This window comes from Primulina tabacum, chromosome 8, assembly GCF_025594145.1.
Source record: "Primulina tabacum isolate GXHZ01 chromosome 8, ASM2559414v2, whole genome shotgun sequence".
Classification (NCBI taxonomy): domain Eukaryota; kingdom Viridiplantae; phylum Streptophyta; class Magnoliopsida; order Lamiales; family Gesneriaceae; genus Primulina; species Primulina tabacum.
In genome coordinates, this window is record NC_134557.1 from 3080689 (window position 1) to 3099684 (window position 18996).

At 33.7% G+C, this 18996-nt stretch overlaps 4 protein-coding genes across 6 annotated transcripts; 3 read left to right on the top strand and 1 right to left on the bottom strand.

Moving 5' to 3' along the window:
• Positions 1–986: 986 nt before the first annotated feature.
• LOC142552969 (patellin-3-like) lies at positions 987–3662 on the top strand. The gene is made up of 4 exons (XM_075662914.1): positions 987–2351; positions 2842–2966; positions 3057–3198; positions 3292–3662. Exons 1-4 carry the CDS (start codon positions 1125–1127, stop codon positions 3541–3543), a joined length of 1746 nt encoding a protein of 581 aa, XP_075519029.1. The 5' UTR covers positions 987–1124; the 3' UTR covers positions 3544–3662.
• A 2972-nt stretch (positions 3663–6634) lies between these two features.
• On the top strand, positions 6635–9007 carry LOC142552970 (MICOS complex subunit MIC10-like). Of its 3 annotated transcripts, none has more exons than XM_075662917.1 (3): positions 6635–6926; positions 7778–7908; positions 8587–8771. In XM_075662917.1, exons 1-3 carry the CDS (start codon positions 6791–6793, stop codon positions 8596–8598), a joined length of 279 nt encoding a protein of 92 aa, XP_075519032.1. In that variant the 5' UTR covers positions 6635–6790; the 3' UTR covers positions 8599–8771. The 3 variants fall into 3 exon arrangements, with proteins under 3 accessions (XP_075519032.1, XP_075519031.1, XP_075519030.1); XM_075662916.1 differs by lacking the exon at positions 8587–8771 and adding an exon at positions 8868–9007 and having other exon boundaries at positions 6644–6926; positions 7769–7908; XM_075662915.1 differs by having other exon boundaries at positions 6646–6926; positions 7769–7908.
• A 2006-nt stretch (positions 9008–11013) lies between these two features.
• On the bottom strand, positions 11014–11565 carry LOC142554294 (agamous-like MADS-box protein AGL80). The gene has a single exon (XM_075664980.1). It carries the CDS (start codon positions 11563–11565, stop codon positions 11014–11016), a length of 552 nt encoding a protein of 183 aa, XP_075521095.1.
• A 4371-nt stretch (positions 11566–15936) lies between these two features.
• Positions 15937–18874, top strand: LOC142552973 (uncharacterized). Its single transcript, XM_075662919.1, has 5 exons — positions 15937–16214; positions 16772–16971; positions 17460–17561; positions 18407–18458; positions 18545–18874. The coding sequence occupies exons 1-5, from the start codon at positions 16124–16126 to the stop codon at positions 18655–18657; spliced, it is 558 nt and encodes a 185-aa protein (XP_075519034.1). The 5' UTR covers positions 15937–16123; the 3' UTR covers positions 18658–18874.
• Positions 18875–18996: the final 122 nt, after the last annotated feature.

The window sequence follows — 18996 nt, forward strand, 5'->3', positions numbered from 1 at the left end:
ATAGTCTCACATGAGTTTTTTTTTGAATTGTTAACAATTAGTATCTTAAAATAAACCAATTAAATGGGGAAGTTACAACTATTGTTGTTTTTCTTAAATAATTTTACACAAAAATTTTTGTGAAACGGTCTCATGAGTTAATCTTGTGAGACATGTCTTCTATTTGGGTCACCAATGAAAAAATACAATTTTTATGTGAAAAATATTACTTTTTATTATAGATATGGACTATTTTGACTCATATCACAAATAAAAATTCGTGAAATCATAACAAGAGATATCTCATGATATTATTGGTAGTCCTCCAAAAGAACTAACTCAATAATAAAAAAAATACAACTATTAAGCATTTGTTCTCTAGTATAATTTGTATTAGACTCGACTTAATATATTTAATGTTAAAATATTTTGTTTGAAGTACAATATGTTATATATATATCTAAATGACGGGGATATTAATTAGAAAAAAAATATGGGATGAATTTTCTTTGTCTAAACAAAGTGGCCAGCCTGTGACAAGTTGTTAATTAGTAATTAAGAAATATAATAATTATTATTGTATTTACTAAAATAAATTTGTTCGTTTCTTTTTTCAATGGTATTAATTACATTATATACGTGACAATGTTGTTTCTAATAATAATAAAAAAGGAGAAAGTTATGCTCATAACGAATGAAGATTTTTTTAAAAAAAATTTCAAACTAAATGATTGAATTTAAAAAATATTGCACTTACAAATTACAATTGAATGAAAGTCTTAAACTAATCCTAAATATATTTCACATAATATAACGTAAAATATGTCATAAATATTCAATCCATGTGATTAACTTTTTAAAAATAACGAAAAAATCCCATATATTTTTCTTTACATTTTTATATTTAGCATAATACGATGATCTCTTTTCTTGTAATAATGATTGGTCCAATGTGCATTGCAACAGCGGTAACGAGTTGGCAAATTCCAAGTATTTGACAGACTGTTCCTATTCATACACTAGTAGTAGTGACAATACATACATGAAATTTGCCACCCCATTTCTACGTACTCATCGCCTCCACGTTTAGGATTGCGAATCTTTTGCTTTTCTGATTTCCGTTCATCTCTGGGCGATATCGATCAATGGCTGAGGAAACCATGAATTCGATTCCCGAGTCGCCTTGTGCGGCGGCAGAAGAGGTCGCGCTGTCTGATGTTCCAGTAATTGAGAAGCCCGCAACCATGGTGGTGGATAAGGAGGTGGTGCAGCTACCTGAGCCTGAGAAAGTTGAAAACCCACCGGCGGAAGAGGTGGTAGAAGGGAAGAAGGAGAAAGACGAGGCGACTATTGAATCCGATTCGTTTAAAGAGGAAAGTAACAAAGTTGATGATCTGATTGACCCGCAGAAGAAAGCCTTGGATGAACTTAAACTGTTGATTCAGGAGGCACTCAACAAGCATGAATTTACCGCGCCGCAGCGTCCGGCAGAGGAGAAGAAAGAGGAAGAAAATAAAGCTGAAGAGAAGAAAGAAGAGCAAAAGACTGAAGCTTGCGTGGTATCTACTGAAGTTCCGCCGCCACCTCCGCCAGCCAATGAGCCCGTTAAAACTGAACCTGAGGCTGCGGTCGAGAAGAAAACTGAAGAAGAAGAAACGATCCCACCTCTGCCTGTCGGAGAGAAAAAGGAAACGCCGTTTGAAACAGAGGTCGAAGAAGTCAAAGAAACTATAATTCATAAATATAGCGCCCCTGCCCCGCCACCATGTGAGGGACCCACCATATCCCCGACAGAGGAGGCGAAGCCAAAGGAGGTACCTTTAACGGAGGAGGAAACGGTACCAGCGCTGCAGCCAGATGAAGTTTCTATATGGGGTATCCCACTTCTTGCTGATGAGAAGAGTGATGTAGTTCTCCTCAAATTCTTGAGGGCTCGAGATTTCAAGGTGAAAGATGCCTTCTCCATGCTGAAAAGTGTGGTGGCATGGAGAAAAGAGTTCAAAATTGATGAGTTAATGGAAGATGAAGGAATTATTGAGGGACTTGAAAAGGTTGTTTACGTTCATGGAGTGGATAAAGAGGGGCACCCTGTTTGTTACAATGCTTTTGGAGAGTTTCAGGAAAAGGATTTGTACAGCAACACGTTTGCTGATACCGAGAAGAGAACCAAATTCTTGAAGTGGTACATTCAGTTCTTGGAAAAGAATATCAGGAAACTTGATTTCAGCCCTGATGGGGCTTGCACTATTGTTCAGATCACTGATCTTCAGAATTCCCCTGGACTTAACTTGTTCAAGAAAGAAATGCGCCAAGCTACTAATCAAGCCCTTCAATTGCTGCAGGACAACTATCCAGAATATGTTGCGAAACAGGTATACAAACATTTCACGCACGTAAAACAATGATGATGCTAATTGGTAAAAATCCATCTCTCCTTTTTAGGTTTCTGCTTTTTTTGGAGTAAAAGTTCAAATATTTCTTCTTATAAACCACTTCTTCAAAAAGTTCAAGCTCGTGACATTAATATTCCATCATGCCGGAGATCAGGAAGGATATATTTCGGGAGATGCAACTACACATGCATGTTGATCGTACATATAAAATATGCGAGGTGCACCAAGGATTTTGAACTGTTATTCTGTAACTCCAGTATGATATAATGTTAGAGATCACTTTTTGGAGAACTTCGGCCGATACGGGTTGGCCCAACAAAATTATTTATACTTCTCGGTTCTAAGGGCTACATTTTTTCTTCTTGTTAGTTTGAATTTTATGTTTTTCGGTTGGTTCTAATTAAATGTTCAGCATTATGTTAGCATTTCTTTTTATTGATTGTGCTGGTATTTATTGGTGGGTGCAAAGGTGTTCATCAATGTTCCATGGTGGTATGTGGCTTACAATAGGATGATCAGTCCGTTCCTGTCTCAAAGAACCAAGAGCAAGTTTGTTTTCGCAGGCCCTACCAAGACTACTGAGACCCTCTTCAAGTCGGTTATTTTTATGAGTTTTTTGTTCCATTATTTGCTAATAGTTTTTAGTAATTAGGTGTCATCATTTTTTTTATCTAAATGTATCAGATACTTAGCACCCGAGCAAGTACCAGTTCAGTATGGTGGACTTAGCAAAGATGGTGAGCAGGACTTCGCCTCTGCTGATGTTGCAATCGAAGAAACTATTAAGCCCACAAGCAAGCACACTATCGAACTGCCAATCACCGAGGTGAACTCGTTTTTTCTAATTTATCCATGAAAGAAAAAAGGGGGAATTTGAAATTTACAAATTATAAAGTTCTATTATGGCGTGATTTTGCAGGCGTGCGTTTTGGTTTGGGAGTTGAGGGTGGTGGGCTGGGATGTTGCCTATGGAGCTGAGTTTGTGCCAAGTTCTGAGGGTGGATACACATGGATTGTACAAAAACCAAGAAAGATTGGACCAACTGATGAGCAAGTAATCAGCTACACCTTCAAAGTCGGTGAAGCGGGTATGGTGGTTCTGACATTTGATAATCAAACTTCTAAGAAGAAGCAGCTTGTATACAGGTCCAAGATCAAGCCTTCTGATTAAGAAATTATGATTACAAACAAATGCAGAATGCAAAAGGGTTTTCTTCTTGCACATCGATTTTTGTATCTTATTTTTATCAAACTAATCTTTTGGATAAAGATGTGAGGGAATTATTGTTTCATAGTTCCTTATTTTTTTTACTTTTTTATTAAAGTTTTTGTGGCTGGTGAATGTCTGGTGAACTTATCTTTAATGGTTCTTGATACTTTCCTGTTTTTCATAAAATTTTATATTAGATTTTTTGGAGTCCATTTTGTTTCTCTACATGGATGCTGATGTGGAAAAGATTATTATCATACCATTGTCCTCCTCCTGTCTTGTGTTTATTTGTAATAAAAACCATGTTCAGAGATTCTCTCAGTTTCTGGTTCCCAATCATTTTCCCAACATACTCAATCAAGAAAGTAGTTTATCACTCTCAGTCCACCATTAACTATCGCGTGAAGTTGCGGTACGGAACATAAAAACCGTCTGTACCACAAATCTAAGATTAATATACAGTTTGCCAGATTCTTGAATTTATTTTGTCGTTTTAAAAAAGATGTAGATAAGAATGAAAACTGAACACATGAGCGGCCATTGTTTTTTGTGTTTTTGTTTTTTTAATTTTTTTTTTTTTTTTTTTTTGAGTTTGAGTTCTCAGCTCGTTCTTAAACTTAGGACCTTGTTGTCATAAGCTACGAATCATTGGCCTTTGGATTTGATTACAGAGTGTGGTGGTAGAAATGGTGATGGAATTTGGGTGCTCTGGGTTTGATGTCCTTCTTGACATCAGCACTTCTTAAATTATTCCATAAGACGTGTTTTTTCATCGATCCTACAATTTATTCATTTTTCCTATTATATTTCATTAGTTTTATTTAGATAATTTCAGGCTTTAAAAAAAAAAAAAAAACTTCTTTTGCTTTCTTTACAGTGGAGGAGAACGATGATATATAATATTTAGGCTACGTTTGGTTGGAGGATAAAATAATAAAATGATTAAGAGAGAAATGATAAAAAGAATTATTGAAGTAGATAATGATAAAATAATATTATGTTTTGTATGATTTTTAAGAATGAGATAAATAATAATCTTTTGATGAATTGACAAAATTGTCCTTCCAGTTTTATGACGGCGGGCGGCGGCGGCGGCGGTCGGTATAGGGAAGTGGTGGTTAGTTTGAATCTTGAAGAATGGTAAAATTAGAAAAATAGGATGTATTAAGAGTGAAATAAATAATCCTGGGGGGTGAGGATTGATTATTTTATCACACCTAATATAACCTAATCATTCATAGGAGGGATTGACTTGGTTAAATAAAAAACGTACCAAACATGTGATTATATGTGTTTATTAAAAATAAACCCACCTAATCACCTGTACCAAACACATCGTCAGAGTTTGTTGATGATATTGATCGAATGATAAAGTTACCAACTCCAGCAAATATCAAAAAAATTCTTACGGAGATTGTTGTCATTCTCCCATATATGGATGGTAATTATTTAAATAATTTTTCGACGATTTCTTGCAATTGAAATTTAATTCCGTGTTGAGATTTTTAATTGAAGAATTTATGGTCATAAAATCTTCAATATAAAAATGATTGTTGGCAAAAACAAATTCTATAATCATGATATTAGTGACGACTATGCCTTTTTTTCTCTTTTCTTTATAAAAAATTTGTGTGCTAAATGAACCGTACGTGTTTAATTTGCTTGTTCTATATCGTAACTTCACGAAAAGATAAATTCACAAGATATAAGATTATGTCAAATTTTATTCACATATTAAATGCATTGTGAACAGATATCATTTTGATCTTGGTATTGGCTTTTTCGGTTGAATCAATAAGCATATTCACTCATTTATGCTACAATATCATGATTAATAGTTTTCAATTGCTAGTTCACATTTTTTTTTTTGGCTACCTGCTATCCATAATACTTTCAATATTTTTTTTATTAGAATACCGTTGTTTTACAAAATTTAGTTAGAATATTGCTATTATTTTATTTTTTTATGTTATTCTAATCTGCAACAAAAAAGGGTGAACTTGAAATTTTGATAGAAGGAAAAGAAACACAAAGTAAAGAGAACGATTGTCTTGAAGATCCCAATTCTTTTGTTTTCTTTATCGGGTAAAACCTTTGCATGTCGTGAAGAGTTTCAAGAAAACACAGAGATTAAGAATTTATCACATAATCATGAGCTTTCGAGTGATTTGTCGGGTCATCCTTACAAGCTTTATTTGCCATGAAATTTATCCATAGAAAGGAATCCTACAAGACAGATATTATGATTAACATATGAATATAAACATCGTATGAGAACAAACACGACAGTTAATGATTTGCTTCGAAGAGATCAAGGGCTCAAGAGATCAAGGGCTCAAACGTTGCATCCATAATTTGTTATTTGGTTTAATAAATATTTTGAATGCATTTTGCTCTCTTAATTCGTTAAAAGAGTTTTTTTTTTATTCACTACCGTAATGATAATTCATTAGTCATTATTGATTATAATAATACTTATATACCTCTAATATAATTATTAAAAATAAAAATTTTAATGATAATATTAGTAAAACGAATAATAATATTTATTACTTATATAATTTTAATTAGCACTATTAATTTATCACCATAATAACGAAAACATTTATAAAATAATAATAATTTTAATAATCACATATTTATTTTAATTAATAATTATTGTTTTTTTTAAATAAAAAATATTAGTGGTAGTCACAATTATATTATTAAAAAAATAATAAATATTATTTTAATAGTTATTATTGACTATTAATCAATGTATATATTATGTTGTATGTTTAAGATGTTATAAAATATATGAATTTAATTTAGTCTATAAAATAAAACGAGTGATTAAAATATATCTCAATTACAATGCGGAAATTGTTGCTCAACCCATAATTAGAAACTAATTTTGGGCAAAATGCCATACCAATAATAATAATAATTAATTAAAAAAATTTACTTGGAATTTTGAAGTATTAAAACTTATTGGGCCTTCAAGAGGCGAGTTTGGGCTTAGATCAAGATGGTTGTGGACTAATAAAGTAAAAGGCCCAAGCAAACAAAGAGGGACCAGAACTGAAAGTACAGAAGAATCTCCAAAAACGCCATTTCTTTACAGGCGCAATACGATTCACTCGGCTGGAGCAGGAGCAAGTTCCATAATCGATACAGTTGAAAAACCTAATCAATCAGGCTAAATTTTTTGAGGTGATAAGCACAAAAAATGGCGGAAGAAAACAAGGCTGATATTCCAGCTCGATACGATTTGAATGCAAAATGGGACGCCTACCTCGATTTGGGCCTTCGCCGCTTTGTTTACTCTTCGTTCGCCGGCGCTTTTACTGGGCTGCTGTTATTCCGTGAGTATTTCTTCTTTCCTATATTTCGTTGCCCCACTTTTTCCGGGATTCTAAGTATGGGTGATTAGATCGTAATGCTTGGTGTGAGTATTTCTTCTTTCCTATATTTCGTTGCCCCACTTTTTACGTTGTGAGCTCGATATGAAATATCTTGTTTTGGATGATCGAACCGTTTTATTGTTTTCAGTTTATGTGTTTTGGGCTTCTTAGCAGCATGACTAGATCAATCCTTGCGCACTGTTATATGAGTATGGAAAAGGGGAACGTGGAGTTACTGCGCAAGAGCGTTTTTAGCTCTGAAAAGTGTATATCGTGTCACTTGAAAAGGATGTGCTACACTTGTGCTATGTCAGCGCTGGGTTGTTGATTGCCTGTCCTTGTATTTGCTTTCTTTTCTTGCTGGTTTTGAATTCCATTGTTATTTTCCTTTTCATATGGAGATGGATGAGGATGGTAGCAGTTTTTATTGTCCTATTAAGTTCTTTCCATGTTATTGCATCTATTTTTGATGCGGTTTTCCTTTAGAAACACGATGTTTTATGAAGAAAAGTATTAATCAAAGTTAAACTTACATAGAACTCACAATTTACTCAAAGGTAATAGTTTCAAGCCTACTCTTCAAATTTTTCTTCTGTCTCCGAAAAGGATGTAGTCTTTCTTAGATTTTCTGTAGATTGCTGTATTTTAGAGAATTAATTGTCGACATAGGTGTATGTCATTTCCATGAAAAGCATGTCAAAATTTGTTATATTCATGCTTTTCATGTATGCCACCATGCTAAGCTTTAAGTTTTGCTCTCATCAAGCCATTATGTTAATCAGTTATACTGTTTGTTGTGTTAGGGAGTCCAGTTACACGCTGGGCATCTGTAGCTTTTGGGGCTGGAGTCGGGATTGGCTCTGCATACTTGGAGTGCTCTTATAAATTTGATGGATCTCCGCCAAAATTGACTCCCAGCCTTTCTGATTCCCCTCCATCTAAGGTAAATATGCTCTTAGTAATACTTATTTTACTTCATTTATTGGTTACGGGATGAGTGTGATGAAGTATATTTTTGCCATTTGTATTCTCCCAAACACGCATATGTTTGGTCTTACATGAATGAATATAAGAAGTATATGTGGTCTTTCCTGAAGTGTGAGTTTTAGAAGTTAACTTTATTTCCTAACTGTGAGTGCTATGCTCTATCTCTGAATTTCTGGTGAAGGTCATTTAAAAATGTTATACTGGCTTTGCTTTTTGGAATAGTTATTTTGGCGATAAAGCCTAAAGGTTGTCTGGGTTCTGTAAAATATAGATGTCTTGGGGGCATTTCCCAGAACAGCTAGAGCTTCTGAGATTTGTCTCAAGTAAGAATTAGTTAGGAAGGAATTTGTGAAGTTCCATGTGAAAGAACAACATCCAGTAATCAAAATGCACTTTTATCTGGATTACCCCAATCAGTATTAATAGGTATAAAAACTGAGTTGTCCGATGTTTGCATCATCTGTTGATTAGGAAGCTTCTATCTCGTGTTTGTATCAGTTTTGTGTCGTAGTCGTTGTTTTAGACATGTCTTCACCAGCCCTGTCTTTGCTGTCACCATTACATACGTCCCTAGAAAATCTGCCATGTGCTCAAGGATGTGATTTGTTGAAAATTATGTTTTGATACAATGCAGGCTGAGGAATGAAGCCATCATTGCTTGGCAAGTTTTACATAAGTCGGCTCTTTCATCTTGTTTGCAATTGTTTTTCCTCAAAGATGTAGTTTTGAACAGTTGATCACCAACTGCCATTGTATTTTCACAATTTTCATGAATTAATACTATCGAGTTGGAGTTAAATAGGGAAAACAGATTCTGATAATTGTTTTTCGTTGGCTGTGACTGATCCGTGGCTGAATGTGATGTGATGAGTTTCACTGATGCATGGTGAATGTTTGTTTATCTGCACATTCCAGATTTAACGGACTGGATTTAGGAACCGAAACAAAACGGGCTGATTGGGTGTCTACTATCGGGTCGAGATGACAAAAACTAACCCGGGTGAAAACCGGTTCGGATTATCCTTTTTATTATATCTTAAAATTTTAATATAAAAAATGATAAATGCTTTGAAAACTTTGAAAAATGAATTATAAAAAAGTAATTTTAGTTCCGCTGTATGAATGTATAAAAAATATATGTAAAATCTTAGTTCCGCTGTATGAATGTATATAAAAAAAACCCAATAAAAAAACCGAATGTTGAATGTAGTGGAATGAGATTTCATATGTTTGGACTGAAATTTTGGGTTTTCCAATTTTGATTGCCAGTCCCATCTGAGTTGGTAATCATCTTAGGTTGTGAAATTGGAAGCGAAAATAATTTAAAAAATTAGAGTAAGTATCTTGTAAGACGGTCTCACGAATCTTTATATGTGAGATGGATCAATCCTACCGATATTCACAATAAAAATTAATATTTTTAGCATAAAAAGTAATACTTTTCAATTTTCATTGATGACCTAAATAAGAGATCCGTCTCACAAAATACGATCCGTGAGATCGTTTCACACAAGTTTTTGCCTAAAAATTAAGGTGAAAGTAAGAAAAGGCTATTAAAAAAATTTAGACATCAGGTGGGGATAACTATTATGCTAACCAAACTTAGATCGCCAATATCTAATATTGTATATTAATTCCAAAAAAAAAATAAAATTATATATTCCTTTAAACACGTGATAATCTCATCCTTTAAACCGATTTTTGTTATTTTTCTAACTGGTTAGCCCAGCAGTGGATCAGGATTTGTTAAGAGGCCAACTATAGATTTATTTAGGCCCGAAGAAAACAGAACTTTGAGACGAGCCCATTTTATAAGCCCACGACAATGAGCGCTTTTAGACTACACTACACTACACCAGAGTTTTACATTCAGGCTTACCGGTGACTGTAAGATCACTCCCGAGTTCTCACAAGCGAACGTTCTGAATGGCGCCCAAAGCTCCTAGAGTGACCCGCAATCCGGAGCTGATCCGTGGGATCCAATCGGTTAACGTCTAAAAGCAGTAGACGGACGCGTAACAGCATAATGACATAGTAAAAGTCATCAATAGGTCAAAAGAGAGTTTTCAAATGGCTGAAATATTAAAGTGATACCATAACGTTTAAACAACTGCTGGTTCCGTACTTCATAAAGTTATAATACTCCCATTAATTTCACAAACAGTGAGATTTCTACTTTTTTTTGTCCAAACCATATTCCAAACCATTAGAAATCATGACCGCATCTAAGTTGTTCGGTACTGAATTTACCTTGCATTGAACATGAACCATATAGTTCCAGAACTGCAACAGTTGTATTTTGAACCGTGGTCAAACTTATCAAGGAAAAATCTCTAATTGTAATAGTACATTAGTGGTTGTAACAATATTTTTCTTTACGGATTATTTGATAACTGAGCGTGGCCCCCGTGGAATACGATAATTGTTTAAACCACATTTTTATCTACTTCAATCAATTGCTTCGTTTAAATTTCAACTACTACGATATCTATGTTCTAAAATTTCTCATTGTAAAAAAATAAATGAAAATGATCTCATTTAGTATATAAAAAAACACATAATTTTAGACAATCATAGGAATGAATATTAACACTTCAAAGTATGTGCATGTGAAATGAAGAATTAATCAAACCAAACCAATGATGTAAAGCTTGCAACAATTGTTCGAAATAATTAATTTTCACCAAAACAAATTGCTTCCACGTACAACACACATATTTTTTTTCTAGTTACAAAGGAAAATAAAATTTATAAATAATAAAAAAGAATAAAGATGGAACAATTAAAGTAGTTAATAACAATTAAATTTGCCCCAGATCAAGACCACTTATCTATTTATTTGTTTCGAAGAAGTAGGAGAAAAATTGGAATATTATACCTCTTTACTTTCCAAACTGGACCACAGTATAACAGATACTGATGATAGGACTTGAAATGAATTCATCGTCCTCATTGTAGCACATTATCTTATCAAATACTTTATTGTTTATCTTATCTATTTGTTGGTATATAACATGATAAAAATATCATACAATAAATATATGATTTCAAAAATGAATCTTCAAATGGGCTGCTTTAATTTTTCATCACGACCATCGTGCCTAGATACTTTTGCACCACCCGCAACCATGGTAGAATCAGACGTCTCAATTTTAGAAATCTTATGATTAACCATTCGAATCTTCCTCTCCAATAGGCAAAGCATCTCACGCAAATCATCTGAATTGGCCACATCCACCTCAAGATTGTGTAGACACCTAGCTAAGAGTAGTTCCATTTCTGAGGACTCAATTTTCTCACTCTCTTTGCCCAAATTTTTTTCTAGCCTAGCCAAGTTTTGCATAAGAAACCCTTCTTGATTTACCATGTTGGTTTTTTGTAAAGAAGAAGGTAAATTTTTGAACTTCTGAACTACACGGGATGCTTCATCAAGGGAGGGCCAAGTTTCGGGCTGAGTCCCATCTCCATTGTAGACAACTGCACAAGCTTCAATATCACATAGTGTTTTCAACTCATTTAGTTTTTTAAATAAACCCGGTTTCCTTTTCCTAAACGTCTCACGTCGGGCACGTTCATCAGCAATTAATTCATATCTTATCTTTGATCGAACCATGGTGATATCCCTTAAACTTAAACTACAAAAAATTTTGAAGGATAGTCAAGCTTATCTGGTGTAGAAAATGCACGAATGATAATTAATGGATTACACATGGTTTAATCTAAGTTATTATGGTAAAATTCTAATTGGTGGATGCATGACAGTGAAACAAGAAACACTTGTTTATATCATGTAATTCTAATTCTATGCCGTCTTCACTTAAACAGATGGCCGATTAAAATAATTTTTGAGACTTTTAAGTGCAGCCCGCAACACATAATGTGAAGTCGCGTTTCCACATAAACTTGTACGAGAGTTGAATTCATCGCATCTAAAATCAATATTTCATGTTTTCGCCAAAGTTTTGATGATTGGCTATAATAATTGTGATCGTCAACACCAAGAGATGACCAACAAGATATATGTTATGAAAGAATTGACACTTGATTTTGAGCACTGATTTTGTGGTAAAAATTAGCCATCAAGTATATCATACACAATTTTGTAAACTTCACTTTCTACACACTAATGATATTTTCTTCCTTTGCATCACACATTAATCAAGAAGATGACTTTGTTAGCAGCAAAGGAAGATGCTTTATCTGATCGATTGTATGTTTATTTGTAATTATAATTCTTTTTGTGCATAAACAATTCTTATTCTCAACATATAATGTTCACAATTTTCAGTTGTTCTATCAAGAAACTCTCACAAGAAACCACTCACAACACATGTCACCTCACATTATTTGGAAAAAGTTAGGATAAGACTCCTTAGTACCTATTTCTAGAAATCCTATCCATAAGCAAACGCTGCTCAAAAAGAATAACACAATAAAGGTGACTTACGTCATACATGCATCCCTACTGCCAAAACTTTATAGCTTAACAAAGCGAAGCAATATCTACTTTATCTTCAAAATTTTAGTTAACTGCAAGACCTCGCTTCTTGCAAACTAAGATAATAATTTTTACTTCATAGAAAAAGTTAAACTTAAACATGGAAAAACACAACACGGCCATCAATGGGATTTCAAAGACGACCCAAGTCAGTGTTTACAGAAGAAAATGTTTTAGAAGTTACTTAAGAACTCAAATCATCATGACACGTATTTAAGAATGGGAAATGATGACTTGTTTAAAACCCAATATTTTTACACGGCCTACACCCCTTATCGAGACTAAGGCTTCAATTTGGATTTGTTCAACCTATGATGCAAATAAGAGAATATCAGCTAAGTGAGAACTAATACTAAGATACAAACTGCCAAGCAGAGAAGCTTACTTTCTCTGTTAGGACCAAACAATCATATCTAGCAGCAAATGACCCTTCTATAGACGTGCCACCAAAAACAATTGGATCCAACACGAAGTGCACGAATGCTTTGTTAAACAAAGACTGCAACAATGTATATAACATGATGAAAATATAACGAAAATCGGAAAATAGTTCAATGCTACACAAACAATAGAGAAAATAAATGCATCACTAAAAATGTTGGTGGTAAGCGGAATCAATTTCCCAAAAAACGATGGAAAAATTCAGGTTATATTTTCTCTCTTTTAATAAAAACGCATGAATTAAAAGATAAAAATAACTATTAGGCTTAGCAGTACTCTGTCTGTAGAATTGTAGTTGAAAATCTTTGACACCAAACAAGTTGGTATCATGCTTTGATTTCCAAGAGAGAATTTTAATTTTAATATTTTTACAGTTGACTGGTTCGTAAAATATCTAAAAATCAATTACTATAAGCTTGTGTTGAAATCAAATAATGCAAGGTGAATTAATCATTCTTGTTCCACCACTAATAGCAATTGCAATATTGAATGTATTCAGGGGCGGAGCCACCCTGGGCTAGGGTGGGCTCCAGCCCCACCTATTTTTTTTTTTTTTTAAATTAGTATTTTAAAATTTTAAATTATTTTTAGCCAATATTAAAAATAGAACAAATTTATCAGTTTTTTTTAATTTTTTTAGTCTCGTGTTTAAAAACTAAAAATAAGACAACTCTCATAAATCATAATTCATTACTGTATATTAGTTGGTTTATTGTCGTATGTTCTGAAATTATATACGACTTTGAGATAAAAATTCGACGACTCTAAAATTATGTTAAATATTTAGTTTTGGTTATTCGAGTTGCAATAATATTGTCTTATGATGTATACAAATTTTGAAGTTTAAATTTTCACCATAAAAATCTATTGTTGCTTATTTTTAGAATAATAATCAATTGGTTGAAACGTTTGATGTTTATTGATGTGCAATTATTGTTGGGCTTGTTTTGTGATTTTTCTATTTATAATAACCGAAAATTGAATAAGTATGAAATTTGAAAAATATATCTTTGTTGTAAATTTTTGGGAATATTGAATTTTTCTAGTTAAATAACTCATGGAATGAAGAAAATAAAAACTGTCAAGTTATTTAAAACCAAAAGAGTACATATCAACAAATAACGACCAAATATCAATTACAATCTAATGGTGAACAAAATATCAGTTTCAACCAGAATAATAGACCGAAATGAATTAATTTGAAAATTCGGTTCGGTGTTGAGGTGCAATAATTGTTCCTATTAGGTAGAGTGATCGAACTATGACGTTTGAGTTGCTGTACGATTCAAAATATTTGAGTTGCTCCATTACCACAAGCTATAATTTTTGCTAAAGCGGTAAACGTTTGTTCCTACATTTGGTTTATTTGGAAGTTCGGTTTAAATTTTTTAAAATATAGGATAGAGCCAGTCCCAGGTATTCATGAGTCCTGGTTCCGCCCCTGAATGTATTCGTTAGGCGGGGAAATAACAAGCATTGAAGCTAGAATTCAACTCCTCGCAAGGGTTTTCCTTCTAGCTCCATGCGCAGAGAGACAACAAAATTATGTGCAATTCCAAAAAGGCAAGCTAAGAAATTTTTCTATATCCTCTAGCAGCGCAAGCACCTATACATTGGAAAACAGAAGTATAAAAAAAACATAGTAAAGAATAGAAATTGTCCTTTGGTCCCAGATATGTGATGATTTAGGAAAACCACAGATGCATCCGTTGCCTAGCATGGGATTTGGTGTAATCCATTATCATGTTGAATAAACATGTAAACAAAAGCAAATAAATTCAATACATTAATCCTCTGTGATGAAGTCTGAATGAGCGACATGCCACAACCCACAAAACTAAATGGATTTTCACGCCAAAGAAACGTAGCCTTGATTCTTTTACACAATATAACCTATAAATTCCCCCTTTTCTACACAACCATACATCCTAATAAACAGATTACGGTTCCGAAATCAAAAGGAAACTTTTTAAATGGGAAAAAACGTCGAAATCATCATAAACTCAGCCATAGAATTAAACCTGTTGGATTGTGAAGGGGAGGAATGGAAGCAACCAAGAGGATGCTTGAATCCTGCGTCTCTGAGTGAAATTCACTCGAATTTTGGGGTAAATAGAGGATAGGGGATTGTTTATATATATATTGGTGAGATTACATGAGAATTAAATGCTCCTGGTCTGGTGATTATAGAAATCATATTCGATTATGTTAATCCAACTGGATTTCTTAGGCTGTAAATCTGAACGTAATCTCAATGGATTCTCACGTTAAATGCCATCTTTTAACGGTTACTTTCTGTAAAGAACTGAAGAAGACGAACCTAGCTTACTGAGCCAAAAGAAATCTCATTTCAGTTATTTAACAACCGCTTAACAAGGCTTATATATAATACGTGAAAGAAGCTAAGAAACGTGTTTCCAAAGACTACATAATAAAAGACTATTTGAGTATAATTAACACTTTCATCCTCGTAATAAATTATATTTACGAAGAGGGCTCTCAAAAAATAAAAGGAGAGATAAATATAATTCTTTTAAAATTTTTTTTTTGGATTGCTTATATTTTAAAATTGGAAATTTTGTGATAGTAAAAAACTCTTGAACAATTTTCAAACATTTATTAAATTAACATCTTTCTAATTACATTTATGAATTATCGAATTTCAATTATGTATAAATTGTTATAATTTTTTTGTTCAAATATCAAATTAAACAGAGTCATGATTATTACTTTATCTTAATTTTTTTATTTGATAAGATTAAATGAAATAATTTGAAATTTTAATTAAAAAATATAGAAAAATATATAAAAATTCCTAATAAATACATGTCAAGAAAGTTAACAAATAAATATTATATTATAAATGATAAAATTGTAAAAAAAAAGGTTTGATGTTATGTCGATGTATTAAAATTAGTGAATATAAGGTGGTCATGTTTAATAATATATGTTTACAAAATGATTTATTAAAGGTAAAATTCAAAATAATGCAATTTACGAGTATAGAATTTTCTGGCATTTTTAGGGCATAAAATAAGATAAATTTAAGAAATTGATACAAATTAAGTTCTCTGATCGATCCCTGAAATTCCTGGAATTCCACGATTACGATATAATCCCACGAAATCGAGTATCACCAAAAAGTCAAACTGCTGAAAATCTAGCGAGCCAAGTTTTCCGCGGCTAGTGTCTCCCAAACTGCATAGAGAAGAGAAAAGGAGAGGAGAAAGAAATGGATGGGCCACTGGAAAATGACATCTGTTCGATATGTCACTCCAATTTCAATACCCCTTGCCAAGCCAATTGCTCCCATTGGTTTTGCGGTGCGTTATTTTACGTACTCACACACATTCACACCACCATGAATGCCAAGATTTTGGTGTAGGGTTTTATCTGGTTGATGGGCCCTTTTAATTTGGTAAATTTAGCATTATATTTATAAGGGAGTCTCCGCTGTTATAGAATTTACCAGTTTCTGATTAATAGATTTCAAGGTTGCAGCTAATGCAATTAAGGGAAATCACGAAATGATTTGCGATATTGACAAACAACAAATTTACGAATTCAGCTTTGAACTTGTTATTTGATAAAGTCTCGTTATAGGAATTGAATTTCTTCGTGCTTTATTGGCATAATGATTAAATATACATAATCAAAATATTTTGTTTGGGCGATGGGATTGGAGCTTTGGTTCAGGGCCCCGATCCTTTATTACCTAGTAAACCCTCAAAGTTCTAATGCGAGGCATGAGTATGACATTGTCATTGCGTCCATTCAGCAGAAATTTGAGGCCAGGAGTTTATGTTGTTTGTTCACCTTCTGTTACAGTTTATGCAAGTGATAAACTAGTTAACATTTAATTGGTTGTTTTCTATATTAGGTAGTTGTATATTACAAGTTTGGGATCATGGACCCGCCTTTCACCCCTGTAAATGTCCCCTATGCCGACGCGAAATCACCTTGCTGGTTCCCAGCGAAGCATCATCAAGGCAATGCAACATGGTCAACACTGCGGAGATCTTGCCGAGAATTGAAAGATATAACCGTCGATTTGGTGAACAGTCAAATGGTCTCATGCAGGTTGTAATTTTCTCCAATATTCCTGACAATATTTGATGGTCGACCTTTTGAACGATCATAGCTGTATCTTTCTATTCATGTTAGAGTTTGCTTGTTACTTTGTCTTTATCTATTATGCATAAGTTCTCCTGCTCCGGCAATCCTTTTTTTTTTTCTGTTCTTTCTTTTTTCTTTTGATAACATACTCTGGTAATCTTTTTAAAATATTTTCACCCACCCAATATCCGTAGATACTTTCACGTGAATATGCCTCTGTTTTCTTGATTCTTGTACACAGGAAAGATAGGATCATTGTGTTTTTTGTTGCCTTATATATGTGGAGTATATTTTTAGGACAAAATTAGAAGAGTACATGGAATATGTGCAACACATTTCCGATTTACATTCAAGTCTGCTCGTGGTATCCCCTTATGGTTGCAATTCCGTGAAGCTGTGAAGGATTTATTTTGAACTGGCTGGTTACATGAAACCGTTCTTTTTTTTTCCAGAGAATGCAAGACCTACCCTTTCTTCTCAGGAGACTGTTACGAGATATTAGAGATCCACAAAGAACACTTCCACTTTTTATCAGGGCACGTGTTTACTTGGCAGTTAAGTTCTCCTCCTCTTTGCCTCTGATGCTACTAAAGGTCATGTTCTGCTGTTGTAATTGTACTATATGTTGCAGTAACTTGTGTTAAGCTTCCAATTAGATGCTATCGTCATGCATGTTACCAATTCTGCATGTCTTTCAATGTTCCTAATTGTCAAGCCATTGATTTCTGGAAAGTTTTCCAGCGCTAAAATTATGATTTGCTCCGATGCTGAAATGTTGTATCAACATGAATACGAAGTATTTGAACTATAATACTGGTAAAATGGGAACCTGAATTAACTTTTCTCGAAGAAAATGATCGTACATTCCAGAAATCACCCCTTGTTTTCATTGAGAATTATAACTTCGATCTGAGCAGATGGCTCTCTTTCTACGGAAGAAGAGAGTTCCTCTCCCAACCCTTTGTTCATGGCTGAATTGTAAGTTTAATCGTTTAGCGAATAATTGGATGATGTGAAATATATCCCGTGCAATGTTGTATGCCTTCTTATATGCTGTTACTTCATAAAGTCAGGTCAAGAGAGCATCATGGTTACATTATTGTATTTTTGTACTTACATCATCTGCCCAATTTTTTGGAACTCTGAACAAAATTGTATTCCTCCATTCAGTTTTTCCCGCCACATTCTATTTCATGTAGTGGCAGCTTCAGTAATGCCATCTGAATAAAAATTTTGCAGCTTTCTGGATGGTTTTTAATTGCCTCATGTAGATTAATCGGCATCACTTATTAAACCTGATACTAATTGTGCTCCATGTCCGCTAAGTAGTTGCATATTTTTTCAAGTCATTTTCAGGCTATTGGTTTTGGATTGATATTTCTATGTCTCTGATATGCAGATGGTTGCTAGTGCTATATATGTCCTTAGCCCAGTGGACATTATTCCTGAAGGTACTACTCTATCAATGTTACAATATTCTTAATTGTGTGTTGTGAGCTACTTTTTTGGTTTTAACATTTTGCATTTTTTCTCATAGGACTGCTAGGTATAATTGGCTTTCTGGATGATTTGATCATCGTACTCATGTGCTTCCTGCATGTTGCTGCCCTGTATCGAGCTGTTCTCCTTTCTCGGCATGGAGGTTCATAAATTGAGGTGGATGTTTAGAGAACATCCGGAAGAAAGAATCAAAAGCTTTTTTTTTGTTGTCGTCAAAATTTACTGCCACACTGGCTTGCACTGAACTGAAAAGCGATTGATAGCCTACTTAGAATTCGTATCTTGTGTCTTTACTTGATATGGAAACTTGTACACAGCATTGCTGACCTCTTTCTGAAACTATGATCCAAATGAGTGTAATGTTGCTCCTTGGTGGCTGGGAGTTATGCAATCGTTTATCTTCCAATGACTGCAACTTAAATTTGTTTCTTGCTGGTTTTGGAAAAGAACGAATTTTCTATTCTTGTTTTTCATTGTTCTTAGAGGGCG